Raw genomic sequence first — 27,935 nt, 5'->3', positions numbered from 1 at the left:
CGCGGGGGCGGTGCGCCCCGAAGCCCGCCCCGGTCCCGGCCCCGCTCCCGCCCCGCCTCGGGGGGCTGCGGCTGGGACGGGGCGCAGCGGGAGCGGCCGCCCTGCGCGGGGGCGAGCAGCGGCTGCGGGAGGGTGTAGGGTGGGCTGCGGGGCTGGGGGTCAGGCCAGGCGGAGCGGGGGACACCCCCCCTCCCCTCCAGGGCACGGCTGGCAGCACGGCTGGCCCCATCCCCTACCAACTTCCAAGCCCCTGCACTGCCCTTCCTCTTCCCTCTCCGGTTTGGGTTGTTTTGGGTTTTTTTTTTTTCCCAGACTACCCCATTGGCCTTTCTCCGCCTAACCCCAACCCTGGCTTTTCCATGCACCCCACACCCCAGCTGAAATGGACTTTGGTGCAAGACACCCGACATCACTTGCCTCTGCTTTTCACCCTCTGTGTCGCTTGGTGCCTGAGCCCTGTGAGTCACTGATTTCCAGGCCCATCCACTTAATGACTTACCACAGTTACTACCTCCCAAGCAGTTCTAGGCACTCCCTGGCTGCCTGGACCCTGCTGTGGGAAGGGAGAGAGACCAAGAGCAGAGCGAGGCAGGCTGAGATCCCCTCACCGAAGGGCAGAGACGTGAGCCAGCACCCAGAAGCACTGTGGTGCTGAGCTCTGCCGAGCATCCAGCCACAGCAGCAGCACTGCTCCGCTGCAGCAGCACTGACGCTGAAGGACAAGAGGTGATGCACGCATCGTTCCCCGCATAAAATGACCGACAGCCTTTCTGGGCATTGCCTGCAGCAGTGGCCAAAAGCTAATTAATCCTTGTGAAAAGGGTTTGGGTATAAATTTGAGCCCAGGAAATGGTCTGTGTCTTTTAAATACCATATGGGCATTAAACAAACGGTGCTGCCGGTGCTGAGACGTGGGCTGTTTCTGGCTCAGGCACTGACCTGCTGGGTGATCGCTGGCTGCTGTTTTGCAGCTCTGCCCAAGTGGAAGCTGGAGTTCGGTGTGTCTGGACCCAGTGTGCCTGTGCCACGTCGAGCACAACGGCGCTGATCAACGATATCGGCCTCAGAATGGTGAATCTCGGACACCAAAGCCATAAACGGGCCCGTAACACAGCCACGTAGTGAAACACCGACAGCAACCAGACCTCTGGTGTTAGATACTTCAATTTAGGAAGGATTTTCCCCAATGTCCATCTTGGTCACAAGGAGTTTGTTTGGTGGCAGCGGTGACAGTGTTTCCTTTGATAGGGGAAAGGAGATTTTTGTCTTTGAAATGTGAAAAATTGGCCACGGCTGCAGAGGTGGCACTGGGTGAGACAGGCCAGAGATCTGCAGTGGGGGCTGGTGTGGCGACCTCGTGTCCCCAGGGCCGCAGCAAGGATCGCTAGACCAGGATCAGATTGACAGGGTTCATCCCGCTTCTCTCAGCAGTTCCTGTGCCCTTCTTGCTAAAGGTCTTGCGGCCTTCCTCAGGCAGAGCCTGCAAATGGGCCCCATGTTGGGGTTCGACTGTCTCGCGGGGGTTTGAAGTCTTTTTAGACGTGCAGAGGAGCTCTATTTACACGTCAGTCCCACCAAAATCAGCAGCCAGGTGAGTTTGCGCATTTCTGCAGATGATGTAAGGCTGCATGACACTCATGGCCAGAAGTTATCCTGTCACCATTTCAGCCCAGAGCAATTATCTTTGTCTGTAGTGCAGGAGCACTAAACTGTGCTCGTGTTGTATAAAAACAGAGGAAAAAAAAACAAAACAAAACAAAACAAAACCAAAACATCATCTGGCATTCAAAAAGCCCTCGCCTTTAACAAAAATAAAGCTGACTTTCAGCTTGATCTTCCCATGCTCCGATCATCAGCCTGCAGAGTGAATCCCGGTTAGGTATTAAACCAAGAATTATGCAGAAGTTAATATGACCTTGACATTTGAGATTGTCAAAGCAAAGGCAGGTCGAAACAGTAACACTTCGTCCACCATTGAGCAAGAGATCATTACTAATGATGATCTAATGAAGATTTAAAAATCTGCCTCCAAGTTAATCACAAACAAGCAGGCAGGTTTTGTGACTGATCCACACCCTCGTTTCCTTGCACCAAGAGCCAAAGGCTCTTGCGCTGGGGTAAACCCAAAGTGCAGATTTCAGTCTCTGCAGCACTGCACGGACAAAGGCCTTTTCCAGAGATCCGGAGGGTCTTGCTCGATACCCACTCCCACCCCCCAAACCCCTCGGGAGCAGGACTGTACGGGCTGCCTCCCGGCTGGGGAAGAAAGCAGGGGGCTGTGCAGCTGCATGGCACCTCACGTGAGCCCCTCGCTGCCTCGGGGTAACGCGGGGCTCGGGCAATCAGCTGCTTCCCTTGGTGTCTGTGGAGAGATGGGGCAACGTGAGGCTCCCGCACCTGTCCCTGGAACGTCGTCCTCTGGCCCTGCCTTGTCCTCCAAACCTTGTTGTGAAAAGCTGAGGGGTGGGAGAGGTTCTTGCACAACCAGACCTCTCTTTTCTCAAACGAGGGCTCTGCAATTTCAGCTCAGCTTTGGGGGGGGAACAAGAACGTGCTCCGAGAAACTTCTATAATCTCCTAGCTGAGAGTGCATTAACCGCAGGGCAGGTTTTGTTACACTTTCTACGAGGCAAATCTTTGTTTGCTGGTTTGGGTCACCTTTGCTCAGGGACTCCTTTGCTCTCAGGTACCTCTGTGCTGAGCTGCCGCAGGTGTTGGAAAAGACCTACCAGCAGCTTAAAATCTAATCAAAGCACCCACGGGGTAGATGTGCTGGAGTAATTGAAACATCTTTGCAAAGTCCTGAACATCACAATTTGCATGAGGGCCGGGAAATTCCAGGTTAGCCCTCGCTGTAATCCCATTACTGGGTAACACGAGTTTGGCCCTGCCTCAGGCTCCTTTGCTCTTTCACTGATTTTCTCCACAGTGGGCCAGTCGAGACAAGAGCGTCTGCTCGTGCGGCACCTTTGGGTCAAAACGGCAAGATTCATCACTCCTTCCTCCCCGCGAAGAGAGGCGTCTTGGTGGAAGAGCCCAACAAAAAGGGAATTCACTGTTCCGACTGTGGAGCCCGCGGAGAGATTGAGGCCGCAGTATCTGCTCGTGTAAAACGAGGTGCAGAACACCCGGTTTCTGTGTCCGGATTGGGGTTATCGGCCGTTACACGGTTGGGTTTTCGCGGGGCAGCGTGTGACTGGATGTAAAGCCCGGTCTGTGCCGTGCCCGTGGGCCCAGGCCGGGACCTCCGTCCCTTCGCGGGGACACGCAGAAGGGCCCAGCCCCGGCGCTGAACCCCTGCCAGCCCGCCGAGGGGCGGCGGGGAGGCTGCCGGAGGGCGGCGGGGGGCGCCCCGAAGCGGTGCCGATGCCTCGGGCTGGCTGTACCAGGCCGGGCCGGGCCGGGCCGGGCCGGGCCGGGCCCCGCTCCGCCGGCGGGTCGCTCCGGGCCGGCAGGGGGCGCGCTCGGGCCTGCGGCGGGCGGCTGGCGGGCCCCGTGCCGACGTGGACGCGGACGTGGACGCGGAAGTGGGTGGCAGGGCCGGGCCGAGCGGAGCCGAGCCGGGCTGAGCCGAGCCGAGCCGAGCCGAGCCGGGCCGAGCCGAGCCGAGTCGGGCCGGGCCGAGCCGAGCCGGGCCGGGCCGGGCCGAGCCGAGCCGGACCGAGCCGGGCCGGGCCGGGCCGAGCCGAGCCGGGCCGAGCCGAGCCGAGCCGAGCCGGGCCGGGCCGAGCCGAGCCGAGCCGAGCCGGGCCGGGCCGGGCCGAGCCGAGCCGAGCCGGGCCGAGCCGGGCTGAGCCGAGCCGCCCTCGCCCGCACCGCCTTGTTCTCGGCTCTCGGAGGACCCCGGCGGTGCCAGCGGCCATGTCGCGGGGCGGCGGGAAGGGGCCGAGCCTGAAGGACAAGCTGGACGGGAACGAGCTGGACCTGAGCCTCTGCGACCTGAACGAGGTGCCGGTCCGGGAGCTGGTGAGTGTCCGGCCCGCGGGCCGCCCGGCGGGGAGGGGGCAGCAGCCCCCGGGGCCGGCTCGGTGCCTGGGAAGGGGCTTAGCAGGGGAGCCAGATGTGCGGGGGGGGGGGGGGCAGATGTGCTGGAGGGGTTGGTGAGCGGGCCTGCAGGTGTTTGGAACAGCAGAGAGGAGGGTTTCGTGGCGTTCATACCGCTGCTCACAGCTATTTCGGGAAGAGTCCTGCTTTTAGACCCAGAAATCAATGGAGATACGACGTGGCCTCGGCAGCAGCGGCAAAGACAGAGACAGACCGATGCAGGAGAAACCGCAGAGGCTGAAGCAAAACTAGGAGGTGTCAGAAGGGTTGGGTGTACCTTGATGGTGATTTAGTGCTTTGTTTCTCTTTCAGGCCGCTCTTCCAAAAGCTACTGTATTGGATTTGTCCTGTAACAACCTCATTTCCTTGCCGGTAAGGTGCTAGAGAGCCTTTGTGGGGATGCTGGGAAATAGTTAGAAAAGATAACTAGTGCTTCAGTAAAGGTTCGCCTGAAGGTTTGGAACTGGCACTTCCCTCATCCTGGGGTGGCTGAATGACTGTACTGTCAGTGACGGGTCTGTGCTGGTGGGGTTTTGGCTGAGGCAGAAGAGAGAAAAGGGTTGCACTGCATGAAGATTGCAGTATCTTCCTGCCAGAGGATCCCCACGTGAATACAGACCGGCTTTCAGCAGCAGCAGAGACTCAGGTTTGTTTCAGTTGTATTGCTGGACATCACCTTGTCAGTCTGTCCAGCTTATCTGTCCTGCTGTATTCTGCCTCCATCTTCTGGGGCAAAGGAGGAGAGTGATTTTCCTCCGTGACAGTGCTGTAGTAAGTTAAGGGTTTGTGGCTTATATAGGGTGCAGACTATCTCCATGTGCTCCCCGCTGAGGTTCTTCCATAAAGGTGCTGACAAGCTTTTTCTGGTTTTGTGTTTGTTTTTTGGTTTTGTTTTTTTTTTTAATGTTTGGGTTTTAGTCAGACTTCTGCAGTTTGATGCATCTGGTGAAACTGGATTTGAGTAAAAATCGGCTTCAACAGCTGCCCTTGGACTTTGGCCGCCTGGTCAATCTGCAGCACCTGGACCTTCTGAACAACCGTTTAGTCACCCTGCCAGTCAGCTTTGCACAGCTCAAGGTAAAACTGTTTGCTGGGCAGTTACGTAAAGCTTTGGGATGCGGCCCAGGGTCTTGTGATCCTTCTCAAGTTAATTTCTCTGGTAAAGCATCCATGCTGCTGACTGCCTGTTCCAAAATTCAGCTGGCTCTGCACCGCAGCTCAGTGGAAATTGTCTCACATCTATTGGAAATGTCTCTGCTCAAGCTCTCTGCTTGTCTTATGTACCTTCATGTGAAGACTAAGTAGTTCTTTGCTTCTGCTTTTGATCTCTTAAATGATCACAAAACTACTGTGGTCTTACAGCCTCCCCTTTCTCGTTCCTTCCTGCAGAACCTGAAGTGGCTGGATCTGAAGGACAATCCCTTGGATCCTGTCCTGGCTAAAGCAGCAGGAGATTGTCTGGATGAGCAGCAGTGTAAACAGGCTGCTGTCAAGGTAAGGAATCTGCTTTTCTTCTTTTTTGTCCTTCCTTGGCTTCGTCAGCGGTGGTTCTTCCTCTGATTGCTTAGCAAGCTGGGTAGCTGCTGCAGCAGTTTGAAGTTTGTTGAGGCAGTGAGGGGCAGATTCACTGCAAGGATTCGTTGCTGCTGTGCCTGTAAAGAGCAAACCCAGGCCGGAGCAGGATTCTGTTCTCTTAGTGGAGTTGAGAGAGGACTAAATCCTGGTTGCCAAGGAAGCGGAGGCATCATCGGACAAAATAATCCATGTCTAGGCTTATAGTCCAGAGTACGAAAATCTCTGGAGAAGTTGTGGCAAACTATAGACTTCTGTAAGCAGAAGGGCTCTGTGATCCTCTGTATCGCCGAGCACCAGTTTGCCCTGTTTGGTTTTTAGTGGAAAGAGCTGTGGGGGTAAGTCGGGGTTGGTGGTCAGCCCCCGCCGCCTGTCCTCAGCGACGCTCCAGCTGTTCTGTTTTGAACTGACTGTGCCACGAGCCTTCTGCAGAGGCCTCAGGTGGTTTTCTTGGCCCTTGAAGGTGCTGCAGCACATGAAGGCGATCCAGTCTGAGCAGGATCGACAGCGGCAACGGAAGCTCCAAGCAGAGCGAGGTAAGCACAGAGCCCTCCCGTGCCGTCTGCTGAGGGCTGTTCTGGATCTCTCTGACATGCCCAAACCTCCCGATGTACCAATTGCCATCTACCAAGTACTTGGAACTGTCAAAATCCTGAAGACTCGGAGAGTAGTAGGGTACAAGGGCTGGGGGGAGAAAAGCAGCAGGGGATAACTGTGTGATATCTTGCCTGGATAACAGGTAGATCACTAGATGGAATGTGCTCTAAGTTACCTATAAAAATGTGGCGGAAAAGCACAGGATTTATTTTAAGGGAAGCCTAATTCTGTGAATGCAAAATACAAGGTATATGATATTTAAAAAAAAAAAAAACAAAGATTAAAAAAAAAGAGGATAGTGATTTGATTGGTTTCCTCCTAACAATTGGGAACAGATCAACAGGTCATAAGGAAGAAGGCAATGACAACCCTTTACATAAAAGGAAAAAACCTTGCTCTTAATCCCCAGAAATGGAGAAGAAGCGTGAAGCAGAACAGCGAGCAAAGGAGGCTCAAGAGAGGGAAGTGAGGAAGCGAGAGAAGGCAGAGGAGAAGGAACGCAGAAGACGGGCGTATGATGCTCAGAAAGCTGCAAAACAGGAGATGGAAAAGAAAACTAAAAAAGAAACTGTGCAGACCCGAAGTAAGTGGTAATCCATTTTGGGTGGGGTTGTGTCAGATTTCGTCTTCCTCAGGCTTTGATGCTGCCAGATGTGCTTTTATGCAGCGCAGGTCCTGGGTGGTGGTGGGAGTCAGGAGGGAACCTGTAGGACTTGTAATAAGCTCTGCTGCTGTGCCCGTTTCCCCTTCAGCTGTGCTCTCAGGGGTCTGCTGAGCTACGAGGTTCAGAAAGTTCTTCCGCTGTTCCTAAGGAGCGCATCCCTCCGCTCCTTTCTTTTTAAGCGTGGGGAACTGCCTGTGCCAAACCAGCTCTTGTGCGACACAGAGGTGCTTTTCGCCCTCTTCACTGCTGCCTGTGAAACTGCATCTGAAACTTTTCCTTCTAAACGGAGAGTTGCTGCACGTCTGCTTATGAATCGGGGTTAAGTGATGAACGTTTGTGACAAAAGGCAGCTGCAGCACAGGCTGAAGTATCTCACCTGAACAGCTTGTTTCTGAATGTAAGCTGTTACAGAGGTTTGGTGAATTGCTCACGTTCTCTGCCTTCCAAATGTTCTCGTTGCAGAGCCCGCCTCCAGTGCCCGTCCCCCTCAGCCCCCCCGGCACAAGCCCTCCTGGTCACGGTCGGTGCTGCGGGTCCTGCTCTTCGTGCTGCTGGGCCTCCTCTGCGCTTTGGCCGCCTGCAAGCTGACAGAGCTGCAACGTCACCCTCTGTGCGTCAGCGTGAACGCTCTCTACGAGGACGTGGTCGCTGCCCTGCAGAGCCACAAAACCCTGCAAAATGTGCTCCAGCAGAACTCGCAGCAGTGATGGTCCTGGGCGGGCACTTGCTTCGTCAGCATCTCCCTCCGCCGGCTACGCAGCCAGAATTCCTATGGAATTGTGTTGTGGTGAAACTGCTTTGAATCAGTCGGCATGGGTTTGCTGGGCCACTCCACCCCGAGCAGTTGTTGTTCAGATCATCTTTGCTGTGCATGTTTCGCAGTTGACCTGTAACTCCCATGATTTGCCCACTTCAACCTAAACTTGTTGGCGCTTCTCACCTCCGAGAGCTGTTTGCCTGGACTGGGAGAGAGCAGAAAGCTGCCGAGCTATGGAAAGAAACCAGCCCTTGCGTTGTCTGGGTAGCTATAGGTCTGTCCTGGAGGTGGAAGGGTTTTAGTCCATACCCATTCCTTGCTGTCATTTGTAGTCATGCTGAAATTGGTGCTAGGGCTGTCCGGGAATAATGCATGAAGGCCTGCTCCAGGAGCAATGACAAGGGTGCAGGATGGTTGCGCAGCCTGTGCTGGAGCGAAGAAGCTGACGTACTATGGAAGGAGCTGAACGTTTTCAATACAACAGTTTTCGCAGCAATTTGTCTGAGCTGGATGTTTATGTTGCTAATGCAGTTTTAATTTGAATTCGGCCTTCTAGGAGCGGCCCCAAATGATTTCTGAGCCCCTACGGTCCTGATGGGTGACGCCATTTCTTTGGAGCAGCAGCCAGTGCCAGCAGAGCAGCTGCAGCTGAGGAAGGGCTTGTGGCCGCTCCGCAGGCTGGTTTTGTGCCTGCCCCCACCAGATGCGAGACCCCCGGCCGGGCAGCGGGCGAGCTGAGCGCCTGTTCCCGGCCGCAACGGTGGCCCCCGGCACTGGGTGGCCCTGTGGCAGCGTGTCTGTGCTTAGCCTGTACCCAGGGCTAAACTGTAACAGTCGCTGTGTCCCCTGACAGCCCCTCAGCAGCCAGGGAGGGGAACTGAGAAAAAGGAGAGCAGCCCCCTGGGTAGAAGTGAAACAGGTTTAGTGAAGCACCACCGGTAGCAACAGACCCGTACAGTTCTACTCAGCCAAGTGAACGTGCGGTTGTCACAATCGACCGGAGAGCAGTCCTCAGAAGCCAGAGGAGCAGCAGGAACCCCACAGGAGCTCCCTCTCCTCAGCAAACCTTCCCCCTGTACAGTGACCGTGACATTTTGGGATGGGCTACAGCTGCAGCTGGCTCGGGGTGGCTGCCCTGGCTGACTCTAGCCTGCCTAGGAGGGCTGGGCTGTGATTCTATCCCAGCCAAAGCAGGACACAGCATCCCCTGCTGAGGCGGGGGGAGGGCAGAAAAGGGCTTTGCCTGGGGGCTGTGGGGAAGCAGCCGGGGAGGTTTGGCGGTTTGCAGCTGGGGAAGACAAGTCCCCGGTGCAAAGGCCTCTGAATTATTTCCAATTTCCTTACAGAGAAAACCGAAGGGGAGTTTGTCCTGTCCTGAAGGGCTCTGTGAGCACTAACATGAAGTGCACACGTAGTGCCGTGAGTGCAGGTTTCAGAGAACACCCGTGCTACAGACTCCCCGTTAGTCACCAGAATCGCTCCGTCTCTTCTAATCCCTGGGGTTGTTGCTGACCAGAGCCGTGCCCTGAGGAAATAACCGACAGCATTTCATACCCAGGTCAGCATCGAAGCAGTAAGCCCTCACCTTTTTGTAACCCAAAGTCCCACGCAGAAACAAGCGACAGCATGAATATCAGCAAACAGGAGGGGGAGGCTGCCTGTCCCTGGCTTAGCAGCACACGTGTTTTCTAAGGTTGCTGCAAACGGCTTCAGGCTTTGCTTTTGGTATCTGACTCCTCACATTGTTTCAAAGGTCCTGGCTTACTCTCCAGAAATGTTCGGCAACACAGCAATCAGCACTCAAAGCAGCATCTCCTCTCTGCAGCCCTGAGTCTGCTGCTTCGCCATCTAGGAGAGCGCTCCTTCCTTTCGCAAATGCCAGGCTAATAAGATGGATTAATTCGGGTCAGAAGCGTGCTGCTGGCCAGGCCCGGGCTCCTGCTGAATGCCTGAAGGTGGGTGGTTTTTTCATGCGAGGCAACACGGCTCCGAAGGGTAACTTCCACCCCTCGGGGGCAGTTTCATTCACTCTCAGCACTCGCCTGGGTCAGTGCTGCTGTCACGAAAGGCCTCAGCTGTCCTTGTGTGCCCGCAAGTGCTAACGGCTTCGTGGACAAGGCCAGCATGTGTCGCAGTGCGGAAGAGGTAAACTCTTACCGGGGCTGCTGATTCGAGTACCCATCGGGAGATTAAGGCACAAACGAGGCCGTATATGGTCAATACCACTACAAAGTTTTGTTGAGAGAGAGAGCGAGAGAGAAAGGGAGAGAAGAAGAGCCCGCCGCAATAGTCACTACGGGGGATCTGTAGCGTCTGGTGTTTTTTCCCATCTAGCAGCGGTCCAGTCCAGGCAGGCAGGTCTCAGTCTCTGCTCCGCTCCACTCCTCTTTTTCCCTTTCTGCTTCTTCTTGCTTCCCTCTTGCTTCCCTTTGCTTTTTTTTCTCCAGAAGCTGCTGAGGGTCCCTTTTTTTTTTTGTACCATCGCCCCAGGCCAATCCGATGGTGATGGGTTGCGATCAAGCAGTGAGATCCAATCCAACAGCGGCACGTCCACGTGCCGATCACGAGCTGGCCGTCTGTGCAACCTCCATGACACAGCTGGCGAGCTGCGACGCATCAGCCGAACAATTTCCTGCCTTTACTGTTACCGCGTAGTGACATAAAAGATTTTCCAGAAGCCGTGTCGTCTGGCCCAGGGTCCTAACACGTCTGTCACTGTGGTGACTTGAGTCTCTGCTTCCTTTCCAAAACCCCAAGGTACAGAGTTTTAGACAAACATAAAGTTCAGTCATCCTAATTCTTACCATTTCAGTGGTCCTAATTCTTACAGTTCCATCCCGTGGCTCAAACTTTGTAGAAAAGAGACAGTAAAGAGGAGGAAAGGAGAGGAGAAGAAAAGAGAAATTATAGAGATAACAAAGAGAAATTATAGAGATAACACGAGGCGCAATAACATCTTAACAATTCAACATTTTAACAACAGATCAACGTGTTCCAAAACATGATGCAGACCAATTTTATGATTCTGGGAGATTAGGAGACGATTGCCCCCATGGACATTCACACGGCAAGAAAAAGAGTATTAAAAGATCAATTGTAGCAATAAGAAGCAAAATTCTAGCCCCAAGATGGACTGCCATAACCACGTACATATGATCCATTATTTACGGAGCTGATTGATCGCGGCCCTTGTGGTCGATGTTGGGGTCGTTGACCACGCGCTCTGCTGTCTGCCAGGGTCGGGGGCAACTTCCGCCCCTTCTTGTGCAGAGCACATCTGCCATGTGGGCCTGGGTGCTCCTATCCCAGATTTAGGCAAAGATGGGGAAGTTACAATACTGTATCCTGCGTATTTTCTTCTGGAACATCGGCCATTGATTTGGTAATGAGTCGCAGTGTTTTGGTTGGTCCGTGTCCTTCCATAGCTACGTGCGTACCGTTAATGGTCCGTGTTATTATTTGTATCAGACACGGAATTAAACAGGGTTAAGGTTAACAGCGCCATAAAAGCACACAAAATTACAAACATCAAGCACTTCACCCAAGGCCCTCCGGGTAGCCAAGAGAACAGATCAAAATCCCATCCCTTCCATTTTTGCACAGGTACATGGGCTGATCTCATTTCCTGAGTGATCTTTTTTACTGCTTGCCCGTTATCGTCAATTTGCAGACAACAATTTGACTCATTTAATTTCCCCCAAACTCCTCCTTCCTCGGCCGTGCAATGTTGAAAAATGGCATTTCTCGTGTGGGTAGATTGGTCAGCTGACGAGTCCAAAGCATCAGCTGAGTGTAATACTGCCTGTAAGTGGATTGCGAGGTGAACGTTACCGATCGGTTCTCTGGCTCCCGATATCAGTTCATTGGGGTTCCAAGTAGCTGGGCCATAATGTCGTCTGATTCTCTCAGAGCGCCGCTCATCCTTTCTCCATTTTTGACCACTGTTTCGGGTCAGACTGGTATCAATACTCCTTTTCTCACGCCTCAACTCATGGTACACCCTCATTCCTAGGTGGTTTCCCTCATCAGAGGGGAAGAGGAAGAATAGGGGCCTCATGGATCCCACGTAGCGTGTACCAGCCCAGTTTGGTGGCAATCTTCGATGTGCTGCTGTAGGCATATCCAGGAATGCCCTTGCAAAGCCCAGGTCCCATTGGCGAAGGGACCGTCCCACGTTGCAGAGCCGATGGGTTGCTCAGAATACAATGTGTTTCCCGGTCCTAGTGGTCCTCCTAAAATGGTTTGATCTCCATATCAATCACAATATTTACATTTCCACGCCCCCGATTCATTTTTCCGCACACAGTTACATCCCTACTTACTTTGATTAGTACTAGACCAAGATTTTTTAAACAGTGTGCGAGTTCCATGTCGATGTTGCCACGCCGACTGGTGCACTCGTGCAGTAGGATTTTTGCTGGTGGTATTCTCTCGTAGGCAGAAAGGGAGTCGGGGATCAAACTTGTGTCTTGCCTGGCAGCTTTACAACCCTCTCTGCGGGGACTGGAGAGAGCGTTTTGCCCAATGGCACAAGGAATCACCAAACCGCCCTTTTCATTTTCAGTGAGCCCCCTTCAATATTGCCACCCTCTTCCCCCTGACTCACTTACAGGGGGAGGAGGAGATCGTTTCCCTGCTGCTCATTTTTTGTCTCCTCGGTCTTACAGGCGCGAATCGGGAAAGAGGGTGCCGAGGGGATGTTGGGCTTTTCTTTAATCCAATTGGATGGGAATATTTTTAAGATTCCAGTGGGTTGTCTGTTCATTCCTTCTCTAGGTATTCCTTTTTTCAGCCCTTCCATCCACAAATCGACCCTCTTTCTTCGTCGCTCACTCTCTGACCCTCTCTTAACAGCATGCTCCCCAATCTAATGAAAAGAAAGCTTTTTTTCTGCAAAATGTTCAGATCTCATCATTCCAGCGCATATAATCAGATTTCAAGACCCTCTATCGAGTAAGCCGTCTGGAGGCTGAATCAGGGCAGTCTAAATTTATAGCTGAAAATTAGTCGTACTCATTCCCATCTGCTGCAGTGGAACACTGAGTCTCTTTGCTGAGGCAAAGCTCTTCCACCTCCCTAGGGCAGGTGCAGGGGGGGCAGCACCGTGTTGCTTTAGCATTAGGATTTTTCCCAGTGGAGAGGGAAGATAACTACTTGCAGTAGAAAGTATTCCTTTCAACAGATGACATACCTGTCTACATTCAAGACGGCATCTTAAGAAGCAAAGATCATTATTATTCAAAATAAATAATTTATTTTGGATAAAATAAATAAAAGGAACTGTCTACTCTCAACCATGTCCAACTCGGGCTCTTCTGGAAGATGTTCACTGTCTTTCTTCTGTAAACTCCACCAGTTCAGCAACTTCATCCAACCTTCTTCTGCTACAATCAGTTCTAAATCTGTTTTAAGCCTTTAAACGAGGATCGATGACTGTTTGTTCTCTAAGTCCTTCTGCCCGGAAGAAAACTTAAACCAAGCAAACACTAAAATCCTCATTCCCTGGGGCTACCCAGTGAAATACAAATAGAGGCCAGGATCGGGGGCCGTCATCTGCAGATAGATCCGGCGAGAGAGCTCTGGGCCGATCCGCCGGGAGGTGGCTGTCACACCGTCGCCGCGGCACACGGGGATATTCACCAGCAGGTTTTCCTTCTCCTGCTCCGAGGAGCATCTGCTGTAGGCCTAAAAGCAACACAAAGGAACAGCGCTGTCATCCACTTGCATCCGTTGCTCACAAAAATAATCCAAGCTCTGCGCCTGTGACGGCGCCACCCTTTCACAACGGACACTCCTTTTTCACCCCGTCTCTCCCCAGCTCTCATTTGGGAGCTTCCAGGCTGAGGCAGAACCAATACTGCTCCCTCAGCAGCCTGCTCTGTAAGGCCAAAGCCGTGGGTGCCGTGGCATCAGTTCCCTCACTGCCTTACTAAACAGCTCACACAGAATTGTTGTGTCCAACTTAATACCAATTAAATTATTTCTTCCCCTCCTTACGTTAGCTGGCTGCCTGCACATAGTCCTCAGTATTCCTGAGGCATCCTCACCTGGTACAGAAGCTGAGGAGAAGGGTAGACAGACACGATAGCCTCAGCCATCTCGAGGCTGACCCGGTTAAATTGTTGTATCTGCCTCTTCCAAGCTTCCAAGAGACCTTCTTGAGAACGAGCCACCTTCACCCCTCTGCACCGTTCCTTCTCGAAGCAGAAAGGGAGCCCCGTCTTCTCTCGCTCTCGCCTGGGGAGAACAAAGGATGGGAAAGAAAATGAGGCTACGAATAAAATCCTATCCCTGCATCTGTTGTCACACAGCCAGAGAAGGAGAGCCACCTCTCACTCCGTGCTGTTACAGACACCACTGGCATCCAAGTAAATGCTAAAAACTGGGCCCGATTTTCTTTGCATCAAATTTCCTACCGAAAAAGAAACAATCCTGTCCTTGGGAGCAATCCTGACACAAGCCGACACACATACAAAGTGGTAAATGAGAATTCACTTTCTGACTGTCAACCGTAATAAACCACTTCTACCTGTCACTGTTAATGACATCTCACCTCTTCTCATGGCCGAGATGTGACATACGGCAGCTGCTGTGACAGGAATGCTACAATCGTGGGAGACGGCACAAGGGGGCTTGCTTAGCCAACGCTGTGCAACCTGCTGCTCTTCTCCCTTATCCATGGCAGCAGCTCAGCAGTTCCTGCTCAGTAATGTCTCTCTTGGTTACACACGGCAGAAAAGACGGTGCTGTAAAAGCCCAGCTCTATTTGCATTCCCTTCCCACTCCTAAAATCAGACTGAGAATAAGAGCTTTGCTCAATGTCCAGTGAGACTCCAGTGTGAAACCAGCGTCTGTCCTCGCCCCTCCCCAGGCAGGACCTCCGTTTCCAAGAACCAACCCTGTGCTGAATGAGCAGCTGCTCTGTGTCGCCTGGTCTTTAAAAATCGTTACACCATGTTGCCCTGAAGTGCAGCCCCGCACCTGCTGCCCGCCCCCCCCAGTCACTGTGAAAGTGCAGCCTCTCCAAAGAAGACGTGACCAAACCTCGTCTGCTTACTCACTTGAACGGTGCTTCAGCCACAGCTTTGGTGAACATGGTGGCGTGTTCTCCGAACTCCCCCCAGGTCTCAAAAAACCTGACTTGGATTTGTTTGCTCAGCTGCAGATCGAGCAAGGCCTGTAAAGATCATTGGAAACCACAGATGCAACAATGGATCTTCTCACATCCAACTGCACTCTTGTTTGAAAGGGTCACAGCATCTTGCTCTAGGACAAGAACATCGAAGCTCTCCCCGTTTGGGGAACAGCTCGTTCAAGGCACTGAAGTCTTATGGGGCAGCCTGTCTCCTGCCAGTTAAGACCAGTTGAGTGCCATTTCAGCTGCTGCAGCTCCTCAGGGGCGGGCTCTTGTTACACGCAGGCTGGCCAGCCCAAGGCCGCGCTGACGTGCTTTGCCAGCGGGCCACGAAGGGCGAGAGATGCCGAGCGAGACGGACGTCAGGATGGAGGTGAACGAGACACGTCGGTCCGTGGCAGAGCAGGGATGTCCCTGAGCAGGGGGGAGCTGAGCCCAAAGAGCTCTGTCCACAGACACACGGACTAACGGGGGCTGAATCCCCCCCGTCCAAAAAGTGTGGGATTGGGTCAAATGTTCAAGCACTGGCAGACAACACGAGATGGTGGCTGCGTGCCGTCAGTTTTAAAAGGACTCACCTCTTCCACGTCCATTCTGGTTACCACCGGGCCAGAGTCCTCAGCTTTCCTTTTTCTCCCCTTTCGCTGTCCCTCCTCTTGGTTTCCGTTCGCCGCTGCCTGTCCCAATCTGGTTTTTGATGGAAATGGGAAAGACCTAAGAAGAGTAAAGCAAGGCTGGGAGCTCATGCTCTCCCCCAGGTCATGGTGGTGACAGGCTGGATGGACCTTTGCTTCTGTTTCTATACAACAAAGAGCGGAGCAGTTCTGGGTGGGAACACCTCTTACGCTCCAGTCTTTGCTAGAAGGAGTTAATGTAAGCGCTGATGGCATTTTTCAAGGGCAGAGACAACATAGAAACATTGGGAGGGAAAAGAGTTTCACCTGAAATAATTTTGCGCTCCAACGATGGCCAGCGCCAGAGTTTTCCCGGGCATTTTCTCCATGGCACGAGCTACGTAGCTCTGTAGGGTCTCCTGTCCTTCTGTACAGCCCTGGGCCTCCTGCAAAGATCAGCAGAACAAAGGAGTTAAACCGTTCTGAGGTGCCCATGCAAGCGCAGCAACCTATGGCTCTGGTTCTGCAGCTGGATCTGCAGCTGAGAAGATCTGTTCGCGATGCTCCTCAGGGGCAAGTAGGCGATACTTGATGCAGCATAAAGTTATGGCAGTGTCCTCACTGTCCTTTATTCCCTGTCCTAACCCGTCACAGGCAGAAGGAAATAAAAAATAATCTCACTTCGTCTGCCAGTGTTACCTCTTCCAAAATCTGTGACAAGTTGTAACTGGGAATGAAAGCTTGTCAGAACTTTGCGTTATACAACCCTAGTGGTTTTGACTCATTAATGGCTTCTAAAACCAGATTTCTGGTTGACTGAAACTGTGGCCCCAACCCCCATCAAAACCTTCCTGCCGTGAAGGGGGATGACAACCACCACCTTCACAGCAAGGCATGTCTGGGGGCACAGAAGTCATCAGCGCTCTCACTTGTACGGAGCTGTGAACCATGGACAGAAACTCCTCCAAGGGAAGCACAGCCAGGACATTGGGATCTTCTTCCCATTCGTCGTCTTCTTCTTCTTCCGTCTGTCCAGACAGGAAAAAAAACAGCCAGACCAACAGTCTGTTTGTAAGTCGCTCAAAGCAGCGCTCCCACTCAGCGCTCTGAGGCAGGGAGATTCGAGGGTTTTTACTTGGGTTGCTAAATACAATTGCTAACGAGGGCAAATACCAGAGGAAGGAAAGGGCAGGAACAGGGAGATTTTGCTCACGCACCCGAGGTGACACAATCTTCCTCCTCCAGGTGATGCTGCAGGGAACAGCCTGATTCTCAACCAGGCAGGAATAACTGGCGGCCTGCAGAGCGCTGAGGATCTGTTCCCCGCATTCGGACTGGAAGAGAGCTGGAACCGGCGCCTGGGTCAGGCCTCCACAGAGAGGAGACCCCACTCAACCCAAGGCAGAGGTGGGCTCTGGGGACAAGTACCTGGATCCAGCGCCGCCGTTAGGTATTTCTGGCACTCCCCTGGTCGCTGAGCTTTCAGCATTGTGGCAAGGGCCCTCTTCCTCTCTTTTTCCTGCTCCTGCTGCCTCCTCCGGGCTTCTCGCTCCTTCCTCCTCTGCCACGCCGCCTGGCAGGGTGCCTCCCTGTCCCTCTGACAGTATTTGGACTTCTTGGGCGGGGGGGATGTTTCTGGGCTCGCTCCGCTTGCCAGGGACCTACTGGGCTGCTCTGCGGAGTCCTGCCGAGAGGCCGGCAGCAGGGACCAGGAGGGCCTCTCGGCATCAGCTGTGCCATGGCGGCTGCCGCCAGACCCTGCTCCAAACGCCAGGGCTTCCCACGGCCCTCGGCTGCCCAGTGCCACCGGGTCACCACGGGCACAAGGGCCAGTTCTCCAGGCTGCATCCCCACTGCCCGGGTGGGGGACCTCGAAAGCCACCTCCCTCCTTCCTTCCACCCTCCTCTGGATCCTCTCAGACAAAGGGACGACCTCAACCACGTCTTCGTCTTCGTCCTCCTCTTCCTCTACCACCACCACGTCGTCTACCACCGCCATGTTGCCTACCACCACCACGTCGTAATCCTCCTCCTCCACCTCTAGCGCCTCCTGCTCTGCCTCCTCCGCTAGATTTTCCTCCTCCACCAGCTCCTCCTCCTCCTCCTCTGCCAGGTCCACCTCCTCTTCCAGTAGTTCCACCTCCTCCTCCAGGAGCTCCTCCTCCAGGAGCTCCTTCTTCTCTCGCAGCTCCTCCTCCGCCTCCACCAGCTCTTTCTCTTCCTCCTCCTCCTCCACCAGCTCTTCCTCCTCCTCTTCCTGCTCCTCCTCCTCCGCCAGCTCCTCCTCCTCCAGCTCCTCCTCCACCAGCACCACCTCTTCCTCCCCCAGCTCCTCCTCCTCCACCAGCACCACCTCCTCCTCTCCCAGCTCCTCCTCCTCCTCTCCCAGGGCCTCCTCCTCCTCTCCCAGCTCCTCCTCCTCCTCTCCCAGGGCCTCCTCCTCCTCTTCCAGCTCCTCCTCCTCCTCTTCCACCAGCACCACCTCCTCTTCCTCCTCCTCCTCCCCCAGCTCCTCCTCCCCCAGCGCCTCCTCCCCCTCCTCCTCGCTGTCACTGCTCAGCACCACCACGGGCACTGACAGCCTCTGCGGACGGGGACATAGGGACAGGCCGCGGCCCGCCTCGCCGGGGGGTGGCGGCGGCGCTGGCGGGGGCAGCAGCAGGGAGGCGAGGGCGGGCAGCTCCTCGTCGCTGCTCGCAGCCTGCGGCGCTCCCGCCGCCATCTCCGTCCCCCTCCGGCAGAGCCCGGCGCGGCGGGGGCCAAGGGCGCAACCGCCGTTGCCGAGGGGACGCTGACGCGCAGCGCGGTTGGTCCGAACGCTCGCGCCGGTGGCGGCGATTGGTGCGCGGCCGGGCCAACCGCCGGCCGCCGCGCGCGCTCCGCCCCTCGGCCCCCCCCCCGGAAGCGGAAGGGGCTGAGGCTGCCGGGAAGATGGCGGCGTCGTGGCGGTTGTGTGAGTGCGGGGCGGGGAGAGGGCCCGGCCGGGAGCGCGGGGTCAGGGCCTGCGGGCGGGAAGGGCCTCGGGGGGTTTCCCAGCGCAGCTGCTGGGAGCCGGCTCGGAGCGGCGGCCGCGGGGCTAGGGGCGTCCTCCGGTGTGGTGGGCGAACTGGGCGAGGGTGGGCCCTGCGTGAGGTCTCCGGGCTGCTGCTGGGCTGCCCTCGCGGTGGAGAAATGGATCGTCTTTGGAGAAACAGCGTTCGTGTGCGCCGGGGAGAGACCGAGCCGCGGGGGGGGGGGGGGGGGGGGGGGGCGGGAGTGGGAAGGCTTCAAAACTCCCCTGTGTTCCTCGGGCAGAAATATTCCCGGGGGGTCTGTGAGGCGGCATCAGAACGGCGAAGTTTTGCCGCTGATGCCCGACAGGACTTCAGTCGAATTCCAAACTCTCTGTTTCGGTCTTCTCTAGAGGAGCGCTGTGCCCTGTCCGTCTGATGCTTTGGGGCTCATATTTTTGGTGGGGAAGCTTCTTTCGTGCAACTCCAAATGTAACCCCGGAGTTTTTTGGATAAAAGTTCGTTGGGCTGTAACTTTGTGGCATTTGTGTGATTGAAACTGGCTCCTGTTCGTCTTTGCCTCCTTCCCTGTAGTCTGTCAAGTCTCAGAGCCTTTCTCTTCCTTAATGGGTAAGCTCCTGAAATTAATGGCTCTTTGTAGAGCAATTAGCCTTCTCTCAACACTCTCTCTAGCTCACTGAGCATGAATGGTAATTTAATTAAGATTAAATTAATGCAGTGGCTTCCCTCAAGTTAGGGAAAGAAGAACCTTACGAGAACTGCTCTTCCATACGAAGCTGCTGCTCAAGAGGCTAAATTCAGAAAAACTGGGTGTGCCTGCTAACTGCATGAAAAGCAGTACTGAAGAGATTGACAAGAAGAACTAATTTTATCTGCATCGTTTTTAGCAGAGAGGAGGTCATGAGAGGGCCAGCTTTCTTGATAAGAAAACCAGTGTTTTCTGTCAGTGTCTTTTGTTGGTTTGTTTAAGGAAGGAGTTTGTGGCGTGAAACGTATTTTGTGTTCCAGAGAAAGTCAGTGTCTGCAACAACTGATGATTTTTTTTTTTTTTCCCCTGACTTGTCCTGGGTTTAACTGGAGAATTTGCACAAAATGCTTCGCTGAGCGTGTTCAGGGCAGCAATTCTGTGTACGCCTGTGTATAGTCCTGGCTTGGAGTCTTCTCGTCTGTGAGAGTTCAGAATGTGACTGTGTAAGGAACCGCCCCGCGGCCGAGGGGGCAGCTGAAAGGGAGATCACAGCTTGCCTGTTCTCCAGGCCCCGTCAGGCCCATCCACAGCGACCAGCAGCGCCTGTGCCTCATGGGACGAGGCCTGGCTGGAACAGGAACTTCTGCCAGGCCTTTGGCATCGCTGCCAAGAGTTTTGTTCCCCCCTGGGCGGCAGCAGCAGCAGCGCTTGAGCTGTGGCCTCTTTGCAGGGGCCTTAGGCCGTGGTGCTCTGAGGAAGACTTGCCTTCGAAGCAGGTTTCTTCCCCTCGGAGCTGCCTTTTGTCTGTTGTTTTCAAGCCTGCCTGAACTGGCACCCTTTCAATCTGAACAAGGCAAGCGTGTGTGAGAGCGGTTTTTTTTTCCAGCTGACGTGGTTGTTCTTGCTCCCAACCCAGTTCTGACTGTTCCCCAAACCAGCCTGGCTGCCGTCAGATGGGCTTCTAAGAAAACTGGGGGCAGCTCCAAAAATTTAGGTGGCCGCAGCCCCGGGAAGCGCTACGGATTCAAAAAAGTGGAAGGTGGGTCTGAGCGCTTGGCGAGTCTGGTTGGCGTTCGGTTGGGTTCTTGGCAGCTTCTCCCCGGGGGCGGGTGTGGAGCGTGGCAGCAGGAGGTGGCCAGGGCGCTCTTGCAGGAGAAGGGAACGGGGGGACGTTGGGGGAAACCCCGTGACCAAGGGTAGCTGGGGGGAGGGCAGGGTGAGTCAGCCTCCCCCCAGCTGGGCCGGCGAGCGGCAGCCGGACCTGCCTCTGCGGAAACGTGCTTTGGTTGTGACTTGGCCTCTGCAGAGCGCCTGGGAGGAGGGGGCGCTGCGGGACACCGGGTAGCCGAAGTGCACTTTCCCCCCACGCTGTGGGGAGAAGTTGGGCCTTTTCAGTGTTTACAAAGGAGAGAATTATGAGGCTTAGCAGAAACCAAAGTACAGGTTCTTGCAGCGGAGTGCTTAATAATTATTAGCTTTGCTGATGAAAACATACCGATGTAAAAGGCAATAAAACAAATGCCTTTGGCAACCAGAAAACGCCTTGTACCCTAGAAATGAGCTTTTTGAAGACCAGAATTGCTTTTTGCCATTGTGTATCAATTGCCCTTTATTTCCTGCTAACAGCATTTTTGTTTCGATGCTTTTAGCATTTGAAGTAATTTTTCCTCAGAAAATTCCCACAGAAAGCCGCCTTTTGGAAGTCCTGGGAAGCCAGGGCTTTGGGGAGCTCCATTTCTCTGCAGCCTGGCTCTGTCCCTCTGTTGCAGGTGCGTTTGTGCACGCAGGCAACATTCTGGCCACACAGCGGTTGATACGCTGGCACCCGGGGGCTCACGTAAGTCGTCTTCTATCTCCTCCTTGGTTCTCAGGGAACAGCAGGCCACAACAGTCTTGTACTCGGCACCTCTGCTCCTTCAAGTTCCTTCTTAATGCTCTGCCCTATATTCTGTATAATAACTGAAATTGGGCTTCGTTACCTGGTATTTCTCAGTCACAAACCCGTCAGTGTCACACCTGTGCCCGTGTGACTCGGGAAAGGTCTGAAAGTTCTGGTTATCCCAAAACACCTCCGTAGCCTGACCGGGTGCTTGTGCTTCAGGGCGGAACCGGTATCTCCTCCCTTGTGACGAGCACCATTGCATACTGATCGCTGGAAGCAAGTTGTCTGTTTTTTTTTTTTTTTATTTTAAAGTACAAAGCAACAGCTGCTGTTGAAGCCAGGATATCAAACGAGGCAGACCAATGATCAGATCTGCTGTCGTGGTGGACCTCCAGCCTTTCCTTTCTAACACTCCTTTTCCAGGTAGGGATGGGCCGGAACAAGACACTCTACGCCCTGGAGGATGGAATCGTGAGATACACCAAAGAGGTCTACGTGCCTCTGCCCCGCAGCAGTGAGAGCAGGGAGGTGATCTGTCGGCTACCCAAAGGAGCGATTCTTTATAAAACCTTTATCAACGTTGTCCCTACCACGGAAGTAGGGAGCTTTAAACTGGTCACCATGCTCTGAGCCTCCTGCGTCACGTAGGGACGGAGCAGCTGGGACAGACCGCTGCAGCTGGACTGGCATCTGAGGACAAGAGTATTCTAGCTCTGAAGATACCAGTTTAGGACTTTGTTTTCTTGCTCCTAAAGGATGCTGGTGAGTGTTCAGGCACTGGGGTCACCTGCTGGTGTTTGTAAGAGCATGTAATAAATGCCGTGGGGCTGCTGAAGGTCTTGACTGAATGTGTCACTTCTGTTCATTTAGTAGCGGGAGCTGCCTTCCTCGGGAAAACCTCTTCTGTTGTGCCACTGGAGGAGTTCTCTCTACAATCACTCTTATGTCAGTGCTTGTCCCGCTAATAATTCCCCCCATTTTTAGACATTTCATTCAAAATGCTGCAGAACAAATCCTTTTCCACTTGCACCTAACTCTGCATCCCAGGAAGCCAGCTTTTTCCTTCTGACTCGCCTCAATGATTAACTCGAACATCTGAAAGTGTTCCATTTACCAGCCACGTGAGGCAAGTTCACGCTTGTAAAGCTAACTCATGTCTAATTTTAGAGTGCCTGGTAAGAAAGGCACACAGCTGGAGGTGTATCACAAAGCCATTAGCCAGAAGGCTTATCCTTTTGTCTTCCCCGAGTCATTCCGTGACATTTCTGAGCTTATGTTGCTTGAAAGAAAAGAGCCCAAATGCCCCGTGGCCAAACCGATCTCATTTTATCTACAGGTTTGTAAACATTTGAAACATTGGCTCTGCAGTAGAAAACAGGTTATCAAAATTGGCGGTGTGAGGACACCAGGGTTGACATTATTAGGCTGTCTGCTCTGCAGAAGTTGACTGGGTCAACTGGGTCAGCCACACATGTCCAGCTTTGCTTTGCGTTCTTCCTGGAGACCACCAGCCGTGTCCACGCTTCCCTGTCCTTTCCCAGTCACACAGTTCACCTGGGGGGCCGGTATTTGCACGCAGCAGGTGACACAACCCCTGGAGCCTCTCCGAATCGATCCGAAGTCCCCACCGCATGGCTCGCGGTCGCAGAGGACCGTCGCTGCGAGAGCAGACGGCGATGCTCCGGTGCAGATCCGTTCTGCCCGCTCCCAGGGGAGGATTCCCCCCTCCTTGCACCCGAGGCGCCGGTGAAGTCCAACGTTTTATAACCTAAGAGAGAAGTGAAGCAGCACAACGCGACTGCCCCCTGCGTAGCGGCCAGCGGCCGGGCCGTCGCCTTTGGTAACGGCACGTCTGCCCGCGGAGAGCGAGCGGGCACCCCCGGTTGGCGGTGGCTCCGTGGTTGTCCTCGTGCTGCAGGAGGGACGTCTCCGCCGGCTGGGTCTGACCTGCCTGTGCGTCGGCTGAGTGTGGATCTGGGCGAAGGCCTGGCTTTCGGGAACAACGTCCCAGGCACTTCTGTCGCGGGGAGCAGCGGTACGCTGAGGGCAAGGCCTCACACGGCTGTGTTTCGCTGAGTTTGGTAGCCAAGAGGGGCCTGGAAAGGGTCTGGCACGCCACGTCTGTCCAAGGTCTCTGAGCTAATGACTGTTCCTGAGAAAGCTGGCGGATGCCTCAGAGCGTGCTCGTAGGGAGGCGGCATCTATGGAAGAGAGAGGAAGAGCATTACAGCTCATCAGAAATAACCGGGAGATTATCCCACCCCTTCTTACAGAGCGGGTGACGAGGCTCCCAACCACCACCAGCCTGAAGTGACGTTCCTCCCGTCCCTCAGAGCAGCAGGCTGCCGGCGAGACGAACACCTGCAAGATCAGCGCTTAGCACCGCTTTGCCGCGTGGCAGGGCACAAATCCACCGGAGAGGCACGTTCCCCCCCCTGCTCCCCCCTCACGCTCGGTGCCAGGTTCCTGTTTTTCCCTGCTCCCCTTCAAGGACTTGTCACAAGACCAGAAAAGACGTGACTTGTTAAAAGAGGACTGTCGCTTGCTTTCCTTTGACCGAAGCTCAATGACTGGTGTTTACACAGGCACCTACAAACCAGGCTTCCTACCCAGGTTTTGGTAGCGAGCCGCACTGCACAGCAGCACAGAGGAACCTCCGGGCTGTTGGGACATGTGTTTTGGCAGAGCTGGGCTGGCTTTCCCCCCATAACGAGCAACAGGAGTGGCACAGGGGTGTTGTGGAAGTGCTCCCACTGCAGTTCCTCAGCGACTTGTCTTTAGGGCTTTACTCTGCTGTGCCCTCAGTGCTCGGGTTTCATTAGTTACAGCTCCAAACACCGAGTGGCGAGTGCTGACTGTGCTGGACTTTATGGTACAGCTTTAAGAGCTCAAAATCCAGGTAAATCAGTGAAGGAACAGTTAGTGCTCTACTGGGGGTGTCAAGTGTTTCTGTTCTGCTTTAGTCAATGAGGTCTCTTTGTCCAACGGGAGCCTCTGGGGATGCTGCCGCCGGACCTGCTTGGCAGATGCACTTGCTTTTTTCTGTTCTATTGCGGGAGTGCAAATCTTAAATGTCGTAACAGGCAAAGCCTCCTGCTCGTAAATAAGCCATAAACACTTCGAGGTAATAGCGAGGGGCCTCCCAGAGGTCCCCTGCAGGGAGAAGGGAGCAAGAAACCGTGGAAGCCTTACAGATCTAAAAATAACATTCCCAGCTCGGACTTGTACCGAGCAGATGATCCAAAGGGCCTGCCCTTTCAGCAGCAGCTCTGCCCTGCCAACCGGCGCAGGCGTTTCTGCGAACGCACCAGGAGAGGTGGAACATTAACCAGCACAGTGTCACCAAAGGAGCCTCCCGATACGCTGCGTGCCCTGCCCCGAGATAAGGGCTATCAGCGGAAGGCAGTCGCAGAGAACAGAGTCCTTCGCTACTGCAAATTGCTGAAGCAAGACCCAGATACGGACCGGAGGGGGCACTGCCCCCCGGCCTCTGCCGGCACCCGGGTGCAGGGGAGGGAGAGCTCACCTCCTGGGAAGGCTCTGCCCACAGCCCAAACCTCTCGGCGATCATCTGGTGGATTTCCCGCTGGCGATCTTTCTTCCGCACGCTCTCGTAGCTCGGCAAGCGGGGTTGCTCCCAGGAAGGGAGCTGGTAGCTGCTGGGGGATCCGACGCAGAATAGCTCGTCTCCCTGGAAATACCCAGCCCAGAAGAGAAAGGTCAGCAAGGTGGTGGCTCTCTCTTTCCTGGAACTTCGTGGCCTGGTGCCACCTCGAGTTAACTTCAGGGTTCAAAGTTGTGGGTGCCCTTTCTTGAACGTCGAGAGATGAAATCCTTCCTCCCAGGAGGTAATTACACCCTGACCTGCTGTGCAAGATCCCAAGCCCCAAGGCATCTGCCTGGCACTTTGTGCCCAAACACCCCCCCCAGGTTTTTACATAGACAGCACTTCCCAAAGTTCTCCCGCTGCCCCAGGAGCTCCCCAGGTCCCGTAACCACAGGATCTTTGCTACCATTCCCCCCCAGCTCCCGAGGGGGACCCAGCATCACCTGCACACCGGGGTTCTCGGCAGCGCTCTCCAGCCGTGACGCTCCACCCTGGGGACCCACCAGCCGCTGGCTGCTGCTGAAGTAGGGCGGGGGGCAGTCCTGGAATGAAGGGTCAGGGAGGAGGACGTGAGCAAAGCCGAAATCCCTCACATCCTGCCCGGCAGCGTGCGGGGCTCAGCCAGCTGACACGGGACAGCCCGGGAAGCAGGACGCTGGGCAGGAGGGAGAGCCGCTACCTCTGCCCCTTTGGCTCACACGGCTCTCGCCGCTGACAGCCAACCTCCACCTGCCCGTTTACCGGCGCCGGCAGCTCAGGCGCGTCCTCACCGGGCAGTGCGGAGCCAGAGGCAGCCGGCACCGCGAAACAGCGCAGCCGGAGGGATGGCAGGCTGGGCCCAGGGCAGGGTTTCATTCAGACTCAGCAGAACCATCTGTCTTTAGGGGAGAACAAAAAAACCAACCCAGCTATTCCGCTAGTGAAGATAAGAGCTCCATCACATGTTCAGGGTTACAGAATTTGTGAACTCTTTATCTACCGAGGTAGTCATTTCAGGATAACGTAGCAAGCAAAGCTGCGGAGCAATAGCTGTTCTGTTCCTGAGTGGTGTTGCTCCAGGTGAACTCAATCCCCTGTCAAGGTGTTGAGCAACAGTGAGCAGAGATCCCTCGTGCAGAGAGCAGCCCCTTAAGCCAGAGCCAAGACTCGAGCCGTGGGCTGTTCCTCACTCTCAGAAAAGACCCATCTCTGCCAGCAGAAAACAGCCCAGAGACTCCCAGGGATCTGCAGGGGGAACTACGAACGACGGAGTTACTTCAGCTTCTAACAACCGAGGACCCATTTGTCTTGAGCCCGCAGCACCAGTACAGAAGCTGCAGGAAACTGGGCTGGCTGGGGGTGCAACTGTTTGTTCTAATAACTGATTAGCGAAACCAGCACGACGACACCTGCTCGAAAGCTGCCTCACGCTGCTACAACCGCTTCGCTGTTTCTGATGGAAATGCATCCTATATACGTTCCCTTTCCATATATAGTCCTTTGAATCCACATCCATCTGTCCACGCAGCCCTTTGCTGCAGACAAGATGCCTTCTCCTTCAACCACCCACCCAAGAGCCCGGCCCAAGCACAGCAAGGGCTCTGCAGCGCGCGGCGCACCCCGCACTGCTCTGCGGGGTGAGGAGCACGGCTGAGCCCTCTCTCCCACGCGTGCCACGGCAAGGCGGCGGCGAGGAAGAGGGGGAACGGAGCGGAGGCGGCAAAGCAGGCAGGGGACACCAGCAGCGCCACCCGTTCCCACTGTGATTTCTGCTGGGGACTTCCCAGCCTGTGCTGGACTATTAGATTTGCCTGTCGCTGCACACATCTCTGTCCCCTGCTAGCCAAGGCTGGCTGTCCCCCTCTTCTCCTGGGGACTCTGGAGCGGTACCTGCAGCTCTCCCCTCCACAGCCATCCCTGCAGTTTTGGAGGCTGAGCTTCCCCCCCCCCCCCCCCCCCCCCCCAGGCAGCCACCACCACCACAAAGGCAGCGCTGGCTGAACACGCTGCTCTTTTCCCACCACCAGCTTCCCCACTTGAAAGCCAACCCCAGGAAAATTACGGATGCAAGCAAAAGGGCTTTGTGTCTCACCGCTCCGCACCCGGGAGCTGTGCACAAGAGAGCCAGTTGCCGGGGTTGCGAGCGGCTTTGTCTGCCTTCGCCCTGAGCTTCCAGCCCCCTTCCCCACTGGGCCCCTTCCCTGTAAAGCGGAGCCCGACCCCACACACGACTGAGCTGGGGGAGGAGGACGCTCCTCCTGAGCTGCGTGGGGAGCTGGGGAACCTGCTAGTGTTGGGCCTTGGAGATAGTACCCCCACCGGCAGAGCCAGGCAGGGTTGGGTGGATGGATCTCCGGGGTTGAGTGGGAACAAGGGGGAGGCAGAGCCCAGCTCTGCTGGAGGTCCGACGTCCACCAGCAAACCCGGCCAGGCTGCAGGAGGGGAGCCCAGTGCAAGGGAACAAGAGCTTGGGGGGCAGTTGGGGGCTCTCTCTCCGAGGAGGAGCGGGAGGACACTCACATACTGGCTGGGGGTCCGGAAGAAGCGGCAGGAGCAAAGGAACTGGCAGCACGTGGGGTCCCGGTGGTAGAGGAGCAGCAGCAGGATGAGGATTGCCACGATGAAGACGGAGGTGGACACGGCTGCCATGGGAAGGGAGAAGAGGTGAATGAGCTGGTGGCCCAGTGGACCTTCCTCCTGCCTCCTACCCAACCCCCCCTCACCCTCCGGATGCCTCGGCAAGGAGCAGCTTGGAAAAGCCCCAGAACATCCAGGTTCGCCCACTGCCCGTCCTGAGGACGCCGTTGTGCCCAACACCCTTCCCTCCTACGAGACCGGGGACAAGCCGCAGAGCCCGAGGGGCTCAGCCCCGTCCCGGACCAGCCCCGCCGCGGGGACCGGCCCCCGGCACTCCAGTGCCCTCCCGCTGGCGGCCGGAGTTCTCGGCTCCCGCTCAGCACCAAGGCGGGCTGCCGCTTCGCCAGCGCTCCGGCGTTCCGGGAACCCGCGGCTCCCACCCAGCCCACGCTCCGCTCCGCCGAGCTCACCGGCACCGCCAGCCCCTCCCGCCGCTCCGCTCGGGCCCCCAGCCCCGGCAACCAGCGGGGCACCGTTGAAGGACCGAGGGCTGCAGCGTCCGCTCCCCCGGGCCGCCCCTGGGACGAGGGGAGTCGTCTCGCCGGCACAGCCCGAGGCCGCCCCGGGGAGACAACGGCAGAGGCTGATCCCGCACGGCGGCCGCCCCCGCTCCGCTCCGCTCTGCTCCCGGCTCCGCCATAGCCCCCGCCCGTCACTCACTCGCGGCGATGACGATGGCCAGGACGTTGCTGTCCATAGCCGCGCCGGCGGCCGCCGTGTGCGCCGAGGCCTCGCTGGGGTGCGCCAT

At 55.6% G+C, this 27,935-nt stretch overlaps 4 protein-coding genes across 7 annotated transcripts; 2 read left to right on the top strand and 2 right to left on the bottom strand.

Annotated features, from left to right (window-relative positions):
* Window positions 1–3,861: 3,861 nt before the first annotated feature.
* On the top strand, window positions 3,862–8,130 carry LRRC59 (leucine rich repeat containing 59). The gene is made up of 7 exons (XM_086473661.1): window positions 3,862–3,966; window positions 4,357–4,416; window positions 4,963–5,121; window positions 5,434–5,538; window positions 6,080–6,152; window positions 6,623–6,796; window positions 7,340–8,130. Exons 1-7 carry the CDS (start codon window positions 3,862–3,864, stop codon window positions 7,582–7,584), a joined length of 921 nt encoding a protein of 306 aa, XP_086329787.1. The 3' UTR covers window positions 7,585–8,130.
* A 4,797-nt stretch (window positions 8,131–12,927) lies between these two features.
* Window positions 12,928–18,105, bottom strand: EME1 (essential meiotic structure-specific endonuclease 1). The gene is made up of 9 exons (XM_086473541.1): window positions 17,911–18,105; window positions 16,812–17,610; window positions 16,597–16,728; window positions 16,313–16,401; window positions 15,711–15,829; window positions 15,348–15,483; window positions 14,696–14,811; window positions 13,682–13,871; window positions 12,928–13,319 (listed from the first exon to the last, which is right to left on the bottom strand). Exons 1-9 carry the CDS (start codon window positions 18,103–18,105, stop codon window positions 13,143–13,145), a joined length of 1,953 nt encoding a protein of 650 aa, XP_086329667.1. The 3' UTR covers window positions 12,928–13,142.
* A 196-nt stretch (window positions 18,106–18,301) lies between these two features.
* Window positions 18,302–21,799, top strand: MRPL27 (mitochondrial ribosomal protein L27). Of its 4 annotated transcripts, none has more exons than XM_086473636.1 (4): window positions 18,302–18,336; window positions 19,969–20,121; window positions 20,852–20,919; window positions 21,388–21,799. In XM_086473636.1, the coding sequence occupies exons 1-4, from the start codon at window positions 18,315–18,317 to the stop codon at window positions 21,592–21,594; spliced, it is 450 nt and encodes a 149-aa protein (XP_086329762.1). In that variant the 5' UTR covers window positions 18,302–18,314; the 3' UTR covers window positions 21,595–21,799. The 4 variants fall into 4 exon arrangements, with proteins under 4 accessions (XP_086329762.1, XP_086329760.1, XP_086329763.1 ...); XM_086473634.1 differs by having other exon boundaries at window positions 20,732–20,919; XM_086473637.1 differs by having other exon boundaries at window positions 18,305–18,336; window positions 19,999–20,121.
* A 1,179-nt stretch (window positions 21,800–22,978) lies between these two features.
* LOC147414457 (uncharacterized) lies at window positions 22,979–27,935 on the bottom strand. The gene is made up of 5 exons (XM_086473798.1): window positions 27,848–27,935; window positions 27,071–27,192; window positions 25,015–25,113; window positions 24,491–24,655; window positions 22,979–23,165 (listed from the first exon to the last, which is right to left on the bottom strand). Exons 1-5 carry the CDS (start codon window positions 27,933–27,935, stop codon window positions 23,019–23,021), a joined length of 621 nt encoding a protein of 206 aa, XP_086329924.1. The 3' UTR covers window positions 22,979–23,018.

This window comes from Leptosomus discolor, chromosome 15 (assembly GCF_034619465.1).
Source record: "Leptosomus discolor isolate bLepDis1 chromosome 15, bLepDis1.hap2, whole genome shotgun sequence".
Classification (NCBI taxonomy): domain Eukaryota; kingdom Metazoa; phylum Chordata; class Aves; order Leptosomiformes; family Leptosomidae; genus Leptosomus; species Leptosomus discolor.
This window is presented reverse-complemented; position numbering and strand designations above follow the sequence as displayed.